This window comes from Bos indicus x Bos taurus, chromosome 7 (genome assembly GCF_003369695.1).
Source record: "Bos indicus x Bos taurus breed Angus x Brahman F1 hybrid chromosome 7, Bos_hybrid_MaternalHap_v2.0, whole genome shotgun sequence".
Taxonomy (NCBI): Eukaryota; Metazoa; Chordata; class Mammalia; order Artiodactyla; family Bovidae; genus Bos; species Bos indicus x Bos taurus.
In genome coordinates, this window is record NC_040082.1 from 1,879,377 (window position 1) to 1,890,110 (window position 10,734).

General features: G+C 50.3%; 1 protein-coding gene across 1 annotated transcript in view; it reads right to left on the minus strand.

Moving 5' to 3' along the window:
* Positions 1 to 8,467, minus strand: part of MAN2A1 (mannosidase alpha class 2A member 1) — a 211,600-nt gene extending 203,133 nt beyond the window's left edge. Inside the window, exon 1 of the mRNA XM_027545470.1 lies at positions 8,105 to 8,467. Within this exon, the coding sequence (XP_027401271.1) occupies positions 8,105 to 8,239 (135 nt within the window). The 5' untranslated portion in view covers positions 8,240 to 8,467. The remainder of the gene's footprint in view (positions 1 to 8,104) is intronic.
* Positions 8,468 to 10,734: the final 2,267 nt, after the last annotated feature.

Consider the following 10,734-nt stretch of genomic DNA (forward strand, 5'->3'; position numbering starts at 1 on the left):
AAAAATAAAGAATTGAGCCTTTAATCACTTTTTCCTAAAATGCAAAATTCCAACATAGTGCGATCAGCATAAAGAACATGTCTTTGGCAAGAGTGAAGTCAAAGAGGTTTTCAAAGGGTTGATTTTTCCTCAGGAGGCCATTTAGCAATGTCTGGAGACATTTTTGGTAGCTCCCAGTAGGACAAAGGCGTTTCTGGCATCCCGTGGTAAAGACAGGGATGCTGCGACACATCGTAGGGTGCGTACGGATCCCAGGACAGCTCCCCACCCTGAGGATGGCAGTCACAGATGGCAGCAGCAAAGGCAGCGAGGCGCCAGGGGAGGAGCACACACATAAACCAGGGTGCACCGGGGAGTCCTTCTTTAGAAATAGTTAAGTTTACAAATTTAACATAAAATATTTACCGGCTACCAACTATGCACCGGTTGGCATCAAAGTATAAATAACATTACCTTAAACTTAAATACACTGTCTCACAGAAAAACTACATTGTAACCTCAAGAGACTGAATTCACTCAATTCAAATTATTTAATCCTTCCCTATCATAAAGCACATTTAGCAATACCCAAGCACTAGGTCTGAATTCCATTTCAGTACAATCGACCCTCAAACCTGTTTGAACCTAAACATGGTTTCGACCTTAAAAATAGCAGTTTTGCTACTAACACCTATTACTGAAACAGAAACCTGTTTTAGCTAAAATGGTCTACCTCCTCTCCTGATCAACTTACTAATCACAACTACGAACAGAAGCAAAGTTTGCTCTTTAGAGTTCCTCCTCCTCTTCTGAGTTCTCCATTTACTGTAAGAGATGATGCTACCAGGACAGAAGGTCCAATCCAGCAGCTGGAGATTGAATCCTAGTTGTTGAATAGCCTCCTGTTTTCTTAAAGACCGCCATGGAAATGAGTGAACAACAAGGGAAAACTAAGAGCAAAGCAGGGAATCAGCAGCAGCTACTGAACTACTCCTTTTAGGAAATCTAAACACTTAGTCCAGTCTGTTAAAAAAAAAAAAAAAAAGCCAAACTTTTAACAGCTATCACCAACAGCAATAGCTGACTTAAAAACAACAAGTAAAAGAGGTAATTTTAATGTGTTTTATCCATAGCCCAGATATCCCTTAATGCCAATTAATGAGTCACAAAAAAAATCTCCTTTAGATAAATAGGATTGCAACATCTCCCAAGCAAAAGTATTTGGTTAAGTCCTAATAGCAGTGCTGATCTGAAAATAAAGCATTGAATTCAACTTAAAAATTAATAAACTTAAGCCTTCATGCCAGGTGCAGTCCGGAGTGTCTGTCTGTAGGAAGACCCTCGAGTCCTAGTGAAACACGCAGGTGAGAGAAACAGTTAAGGATGCTGGACGCAGGAAGAGGAAGAGGAACAGGAACCACCTCTCTTTCGGGCCTTTCCTGTTGTTTTACTCGTTTCTCTGAAATCCCTGGACGCCACCATGGTCATAGTTCCATCACTTCCCAGAAGTCACAGATCTCAAACAGCAGACCTCAGGAAATGAAACAAACTCTCTGATACACACCTGCACAAACCCCAGCAACAAGTGCTACAATTTATAAACGGAGCGCACTCAAGTGTGGAGAAGCAGAAAAGATCACATTTTTCTATTTATTACTCTTAAGAGTCACAGATTTTAAAAACAAGAAAAAACAAGTGGGAACTCAGGTCAACTTTTATTAAACATATACTATGTTAACTCTTAAGAAAGTAGTAGAGATGTAAAGTGTTCTAGCATATTTTTATAGGTGTATTATACTTTCATAGTCAAAGTCAAAAAAACAAAAAGGGCAGAAAAGTCTCCCTCTACCAGTGCCTTTCTATCAGATACTTAAAGACATTCCCGCTTTGTCACTTGATAAATGTTATCTGGGCACAAAGATAAAATCTGAACTTCAATTTTACATTTGCCATCAATCTCAATCTCTGATCTTTCAAGAGGTAAAATTAACCCCTATATCATATGCTATACTAAAGATCGATACTTTGTTATACACAACCTGAGTCATTAATTCTCCAGACCCAAATATAAGACATTAATACGCCATCTGCTTAAGCACAATGTAGATAGTAAGCAACTGGTGAAATCTGCTTGTGAAAAGTAATAAAGAATTTCGGGAACACCTTAACAATGTTTCTCCTTTCCATCTGCTTGAATTCTTACATTACCTCAAAGCATATTCAGGCCATTAGACCCTGGTCAACCTCTCATTCAGAGTGGAATTTTTATTAATTTTTCTAGCTGAGATTTATTAACCCTGAAATAGACACACAAAAGCCACTGTTGCCTCAAGGCTTCAAAGCAATTCCTCCAAGAAACAGAGAGGAAAGCCTTTTAAGGACTATATGCAGGGTGGAGGAAGTGGAGCACCCAGAGTTGGGCTTACTTCCACCAGAGTCTGGCCAGGCGGTGGCAAACACAGACTTGTGGGAGGAGGGAAAAAGAACGAAAGCAAATAGACTGCTCTCAACCGAAGACAGTTTTCAAACATATCTTGCTTACCTGATGGACCACCTAGGGCTCCATGTTAACTGGAAGAAACTAAAATGGACAATTCAGAGCAAATCAATCCCTTTCTAGAAAAACCATTCCACTAGACACCAAAAGTGGTTTACAGGGACCGACTGACCACCTTAAAGAATTCAATACCCAAACTCATCAAAGAAATATAATTTAGTGCCACCTAGTTTCACTGTTTGGTGTTCTCATCAGATTAAGGTTTACATAGGTGTTAGAAGGAGTGAAAAAAATAAACATCAACTCAAATGCTGGGATGCTATGCTGCATAATGGTTTCCACTACAACATTTAGCTCTCAAGTGAGTTGGAAGATATTGTAGGAGAGGTACAAATCTCAAGCATTAAATGTTTCATAAAAAGGAGCACATTCAGTGGTCTAGAACTGAGCCCACAACATCTCTGAGGAATGCCTGTACAATGTGTGTGTGTGTGTGTGTGTGTATGTCTGTAGTGTGTGTGTGTGTGTGTGTGTAGTATGTGTGTGCATATGTGTGTAGTATGTGTGTGTATGTGTGTAGTGTGTGTATGTGTGTAGTATGTGTGTGTGTAGTGTGTGTGTGCGCATATGTGTGTATGTGTTTGTGTGTGTAGTGTGTGTGCGTATGTGTGTAGTGTGTGTGTGTGCATATGTGTGTAGTATGTGTGTGTGCGTATGTGTGTAGTATGTGTGTGTGCATGCTCAGTCGAGTCCAACTCTTTGCGACCCCGTAGACTGTAGCCCGCCGGGCTCCCCTTTCCGTGGGGATTCTTCAGGCAAGAATACTGGAGTGGGTTGCCATTTCCTCCTCCAGGGGATCTTCCTGACCCAGGGATTGAACCTGCATCTCCTGCAGCTCCTGCATTGGCAGGCGGATTCTTAACCACTGAACTACGTGGGAAACTCTATGCCTGTACCATATGACCCAGCAATTATATTTCTGGGCATTTTTCACAGAGAAATCAGGACATGTGTTCACACAAAAACTGTATGTGAATGTTTGTAATGTCCATAGCAGCTTTATTCAAAATAAACTACCCCAAACTGGAAACAATCCAGATGTCTTTCAACTGGGTGAACGGTTAAACAAACTATGCTCTGTCTGTGGAATACTAATAATAAGGAACAAAATAAAAATGAAAAGATAACAACATCAACGAAAAATAATAAGGAACAAACTTGTAACAAGTCTCTCCAGAGATTTACACTGAATGGAAAAAGCCAATCCCCAAAGGTTGCACACTATGCGATTTCACTTGTCATTCTTGAAATGACAAAATTATAGAAATTGAGGAACAGATGAGTAGTTGCCAGGGGCTAGAAGGGGAAGGGATAGGAAGGAAGTGGTCATGGCTATAGAAGGGCAATGCAAGGGGTACTTGTGGCAACGGGAATATCCTGTATCTTCATTATATCAAGATATCAATATCCAGGGTGTTACCCTACAGTTTTGGAAGATGTTACCACTGGCGGAAACTGTTAAAGGATACATGTTATCTCTTTGTATTATTACTTATACTTGCATGTGACTCCATAATTATTTCAAAATTGACAAATTTTTTAAAAGCATCAAAGAAAAAAAAATCAGCAGCAGCACATTCATTAGGGCTTCATATTAAAAATTCCTTTAAAAAAATTCATACACTAAGAAGCCAAAGAGCAACATGCTCTTTTTTTCTACAAGGAAGCTGGAGCCTAAACAGTAGGCAAAGGATCACTAGGGGCAGTACAGCATAGTGGCTGAGAGCTTAGACTCCAAAGGCTGCCTGTTGAAATCTCAGCTTTTAGCTGTGTGACTTTGGGCAAGTTACTCTCTTCATGCCTGAGCTTCCTCACCTACTTGGTGGTGACTGTGTGAATGCAGTTTATCAAGTAAGACTAAAACACATCGGCTAGTATCAGACATACAAGGCTATAAGAATGTTTATCCAGTCCACCTGCCCGGGGATTCAGTGGCTCTTTAAAACTAAATCAGCAAAGGTGTCTTTTGCACTGAAAATCCAGTATGAAAATCTCAGAAAAGACAAACTTCAGTATAAAAAGTTCCACTTTTCAAACCCTCTCCCCTTGCTGCTGCTGCTGCTGCTAAGTCGCTTCAGTCGTGTGAGACTCTGTGCAACCCCACAGACAGCAGCCCACCAGGCTCCGCTGTCCCTGGGATTCTCCAGGCAAGAATACTGGAAAGGGTTGCCATTTCCTCCTCCAATGCATTAAAGTGAAAGTGAAGTCGCTTAGTCGTGTCCAAAAACAAAATAAGCAGAGGGCCTTCTCTTCCAGCAGCTACTGTCACTTTCCATTAATGCTTTATGTTCAAAGCAGGACTCCAGTCCCTTCATGAGAACTAGGGCTGGATGCTAAAATATTGGAATTAACTTCACCTAAGACTTTCCAGAGACCAAATGAGTCACTCACTTCTTTAGAAATAGTCAAATGTCAAGGTTGCCAGAGAACCCAACCTCAGATGTTTGCATAAATCATTTCCAAGTGATCATCAAGTCAAGCCCAAAAGATATTACTCAAGATAACATTCTGAGTAAGATCAGTTTTTATGGTTTTTCCTGTTAATGGAGAAAATTCTGAAAGTGGGACTATTGGGGCAAAAATCACAGCAAGTTAAGCCCCAAAATTATACAACATATTTTAGAAAAGCTTAAAACACCAGGGTGTCACCCCTCCCCCCACTTTTTTTTTAACTATTTTATCCAATCTTACCAACAAGCACTGGACAAACTCTAAAACTCCGTATTTAATGATACCCCATAGTGCTCATCCCACCGTATTTTCTCTATGCTGCTGCTGCTAAGTTGCTTCAGTCGTGTCCAACTCTGTGGGACCCCATAGACGGCAGTCCACCAGGCTCCTCCATCCATGGGATTTTCCAGGCAAGAGTACTGGAGTGGGTTGCCATTTCCTTCTCCAATGCATGAAAGTGAAAAGTGAAAGTGAAGTCGCTCAGTCCTGTCTGACTCTTAGCGACCCCATGGACTGCAGTCCACCAGGCTCCTCCATCCATGGGATTTTCCAGGCAAGAGTACTGGAGTGGGTTGCCATTGCCTTCTCCATTTTCTCTATAATACTACCTAAAAGTGTAGAGAGCAAGGCGACTGCAGCCCTCAGAACAGAGCCATTGTTGCACATCACTACGCTATTACCAGGTAAAAGGTCCTGCTCAGCCATTGGTTGGCACCGCCCACTGGCAACCAACGGTCAATGAGAGACCGTTAGTGCTGCTGCTCAGCCATTGGTTGGCACCGCAGTGGGCCCCGCCCACTGGCAACCAACGGTCAATGGGGGTTTCAGCCTACAGTTGTAGGGTGGAGGTCATCACGTAGAGAGTAAGGCCAAGAGGCGGATCCTGACCTTCTCCCCCAACCCCTCCAGCCTGTTCTCTGGCCTTGGGCAAGTGGATGAGCTGCGGGTCCCAGGGAACAGGCTGAGAGCCGTGTCCTGCGGGGCTTCAGAGCCCTCCCCAAAGTCACCGCCAGCCTTGGCCTGGGGCTTCCCGGGCAGCTCGGCTGGTAAAGAACCCGCCTGCAGTGCAGGAGACCCCGGTTCGGTTCCTGGGTTAGGAAGTTCCCTGGAGAAGAGACAGGCTACCCGCTTTCGTATTCTTGGACTTCCCTGGTGGCTCAGGCAGTCAAGAATCCGCCTGCAACGCAGGAGCCCTGGGTTTGATCCCTGGGTCGGGAAGATCCCCTGGAGGAGGGCCTGGCAACCAGTGTTCCTGCCTGGGGAATCCCCACGGACACAGGAGCCTGGCAGGCTATAGTCCAGTGGGTCACAGAGTGTTGGACATGACTGAGCGACTAAGCCCAGCACAGCACCCCTTGGCCCAAGCCTGGAGGCGGCGGTGACCCTTGCCTACATCCCTGCCTCTGCGACCTGATGGCAGCAGCCATCTGCACGGACACAGCCTGGGCCCCTGGGCCCGCCGGCCGGAGCCTGAGGAGCGTGCGGGCCAGCTGGGTTCGGGGCCAGGCTCCTCAGCGATGGCCGGGGTAGGGTCTGGGGCCCTGGCCCTGAGGGAGCTGCAGCTGAGACCGCCACCTCTTAGCCAGGACCCGGACCTCGGTGGGGAAAGTTGTGCCTTGGGATCTTGCCCTTCTTTTGTCAGGACAGAGAATAATATTCGTTACACAGAGATTTACAGGAACGTCCTTACCTTACCATGACTTGACTTCAAGAATAAAGGGTTTGACAGCAAGAAGTCTGCAACAATTAACCATGCCCCTCTCTCACCTTTTGCTTTTAAAAGGGCTTTCACGAAAGCTTTGAGTACATTTGGGGCTCTTAAGACATGAGCCACCCATTTCCTTGTATGACCCTCAATAAACCTGCCTCTGTTCCAGACCCCAACGTTTTAGTATTGTTGGCCTCACTGTGCATCAGACACACAATTTGCGTTTTCAATAACAAAAGCAAAAGCTTTAAAATTTTTTGATACATCTGTTTACAATCAGATTATTAATATCTTTCATCTGCAAAGCATTTTGAGTGAAGTATATTGATGACACCATTCACAATGGTGTCACATGGTCTTTTTTCACTTTCATAATAATTCAGGTAAAATTAGTCTAATTTCATTAAATTCAAGCCTTTTGTCCCAGTGTATCACCGGAACAAAAGGCAAAAATATTCTCTGGTTATTTACAGTGTCACACAAAAGATAGAAAACAAAACAAAAAACGCCAACTTGTTCACATCCTACGTTTCTCTGCTGTTAAGTAGCTGATGTATCAGCTTGTCGGGGTTTGGGGTTCTTCAGGTTCATTCATTGCAGGGGATACTACACATTACCCAGTTTCACTAAAATTTCTAGATATTACAGATCATTGGCAAATAACGAAACAAAACGCACAGGCGGCGCGGTATCTTCCCAAATAGGAACCGATTGTTCCGTTCGCTTATTTTTAGTAACTTTAAATAAAAGACTGAAGATGGGTCGTTTTCCCAGTTCCTTTGACAGTGTGACCGTGGCCCGGGACGGAGCGCCCCACAGCTTCCGGCTGGAGAATGACACGCGCTTCCCCAGGTTCTCCCGACTGCGCCCAACAAACCCGAGGTAACAGATGAAGAATGACGACACCAAAATCAACCCTACAGATTTTCATTCTGGAGGTCTGCAACACCAAATAAACTTTTATGTCTCCGGAGACAGTGGAGTTAGAAAACAAATAAAACACCCAGATGGGGTCTGCTCGATCGGTTTCCGCGACCGAGATCGCGCAGGGGGTCTGCGGCGGCTTAACCCTGTGCGGGCCAGGGGCTCCCCAAACAGCTGTCAGGGGGCGCTGCGCGCGAGCAAGCCGCACAACGCGCCGGGCGACCCGGCCGGCAGGTGAGCGCCCCCGCAGGCCCGGGCCCGGGGCGTGATCCCGCCACCTCAGGCCGCCCGGTACTTTGCTAACTCCCGGGTCGCGGCCATCGCCGTCCGAACGCCGCGGCGCCCGGGTGGGGGGAGGATCCGAGCCTCCCCCGTCCAGTTGGGCCTCGCCCTGCCCGAGCGCGGAGCCTCGGCGGAGCAGCGGGTAACTACCGGCTCCGCCCGCACCCTCCCGGAGCCCCGCGGCCCCACTCCCCGGGGCTCACCTGCGGGAAGGAGCCCTCGCGGCGCGGGCTCTTGGGGTAGTCCAAGTGACCCCGGTCCAGCATCAGGTAGAGCGAGAAGATCACCACGCAGAAGATAGCGCTGCCGAAAACGGTGAACTGCCGGCTCAACTTCATGTTTCCTCGATAGACCCGGCGCCCGAGCACGGTCCCCGCTCGGAGCCGGCGGAGCGCGGACTCCGGGAAGCGGCGGCCGGAGGCTCCCGGCTCCTGGGCTTTCGCCCTGCGCGCGCTCCTCTCCGCCGCGGGCGCGGGTCCGGGCGGCGCTCCTCACCTCGTCTCCGGCGCCCCCACGCGCCCTCGGCCCTCGGCCCGGCCCGCCGCCCTCCCCGGGGCGGGACGCCTCACGCCCGGAAGGGGCCCGCTCGCCCTGGCCGCGGATCTCCGCGCCGGCCGCCGGCGGGGCGCGCGGGGCAGGCGCAGGCAGGGTCGCCGCGCGGACTTGCTACCGCCGTCGCGAGCACCGGGTCGGCAGGAAAAGTTTTCTCGAGCCGGGCCGGCGCGTTCTCTCCGCCCAGGAGTGCGGGCACTGCAGCTCCGCGCCGAGGGACCAGGTCCGCGGAGCCGCGGGGAAGGAAATCAGGAGGGAGGGGCCGGGCCCCACAACTTAGCGCCGGGACGGCCGGGCCCGCCCCGAGGCGCCGCCCCCGCCCGCCGGCGGAGCCCCTTCCTGCCGCCGCCGCCGCCGCCGCCGCTGCCGGGCCGGGGCGCGCCCGGCTCTGACAGGACTTTCCTCAGAGTGCGCGCCCGCCGGCCGGCCTCCCGCCCCCGCCGCCCCGGCCTTCGGGCTCTCGGGGACAGGACAGCGCCGGGGGGGCGCCGGGGGCGGGCGGCGGCGGCGCGCGGGGGAGGGCGACGGGGCCAGGAGGGGAGCCTCCCCTGGAGAAGCCCGCTCCAGCCGCAGCCGCGAGTCCCCGCCCGCCCCGCACGCGCGGCGATGGCGGCGGTCGCCGCGAAAGGCAATGCCGGCTCTGCAGCGCCCCTCGGCGCCGGCGCGCCGGCCGCCGCGAGCCCGCGGAGACAGCGGCGGAGCAGCGCCGCGCGGTCAGTGGGCGCCCGCGGCCCCGGCGCCAAGGCGGCGTCAGGCCCCGCCCCCCGACGCGCGGGCGGGGGGGGCGGGCGCCCCGGCGGCCAATCAGCGCGCGCCGCCCGCCGGGCCCGCCCCGCTCAGGCCTCGGGAGCGCCGCGGCGGGAGGGCGGCCGCGCGGGAGGACAGACGCCGAGGCTCCGGCTCCGCCGCTCTGTCTCCCCGCCTCCCTTTCGTCGCCCGGGTCTCCTGGCCTCGAGGCCCAGGCTTGAGGGGCCGTGGGCAGAAACTCGTTGAGGAGAAGGGGGCTGCGCGTTGTGCTCAGACTCTCCCTTGCCTCCGTTGCCTACCTGACTTCTGGTCAAACCTGAGGGCAGGAGCCCCCCGGCAGGTGTAGACACCAGGCCACAAAACCTGAGGGAAACCGGCCTGTGCCGGCGGTGTCTCCATTGCGTCTCAGCCCAGCTCACCCTTTTTGGCTGCACTGGGGAAATAGATCTGGGCCTTGTGAAGTGAGCGTTCCTCTGCCAGCAGAGGCGGGGAAGAACTGCGTTTTCTGCCAGGTTTTGGTATATCGGCGGGCAGGCTCTGGCAGCATACCCGGCTCTCCCCGTGCCGCGCTCCTGTGTTGCTCAGGGACCACAGTTTGCGCGCACTTCTCCAACTCTGTTTTTGTAGTTCAGTCAGTTCAGTCACTCACTCGTGTCCGACTCTTTGCGACCCCATGGACTCGCCAGGCCTCCCTCTCCATCACCAACTCCTGGAGTTTACTCAAACTCATGTCTATCTAGTCAGTGATGCCTTCCAACCATTTTCGTAGTAGAGGGGCTAAAAACAGACTTGACGTCCTTAATAACTTTCTGAGCACCCTGGAGGCAAGATTCATAGCAAGCTCCAGACGGCGGACTTTTCACGAGGAATGCCACCGCAAGTGCTGTCTTTGCCACTCAGTGGGCCAGGCTGTGCCCTCTGCAGTCAGGTCTGGGTCTTAGCCCTGGGAAGGACAGGGAGAGCTGTCTTTAACAACTCTGTCTCCTAACCCCACGATTATTGATAAGACTGACTCCCTATAGTGGCTATTTCTGTATTTTCACTCATCTTAGTAGTGAGTCTCTCATTAGTCCAAAACCCTGTGGTAGTTCATAATTCTTTTTATTAAGAGATAGTCCCAAGGGATAGTTCAGTTTGGTTGGACACTTGGGCTTGAGCTGGGTGCTGAGTTCCTTGACAGAATTAAGAGGCTAGGACTTTGTGGTGCTGGGGGCATCTCAATTAACCAGCCACCTGTGGCTGAATGTGACGGACTACCAAGTGCCTTGGGGCCCCAAGTGGCAGTTACACTGGACTGTTACGGCTGTGAGGTAACTGTAAGGACTGTGGTGTGAGATGTATTCTTTTAAGTTCCTTTGAATGCTTAAAAAGAGAAATAATAAGCACAGTTCCAAATTACAGTAAGGGAACCAGAGAGATTTCGTACAATTCTAAAGGAAGCTCATTGGATTGTAGTGACAAAATGATATTGCTGAAAATCAAACACATTTTCGTTTTCATGTTACTGCATTACAACTTCTGTCAAATTCACGGA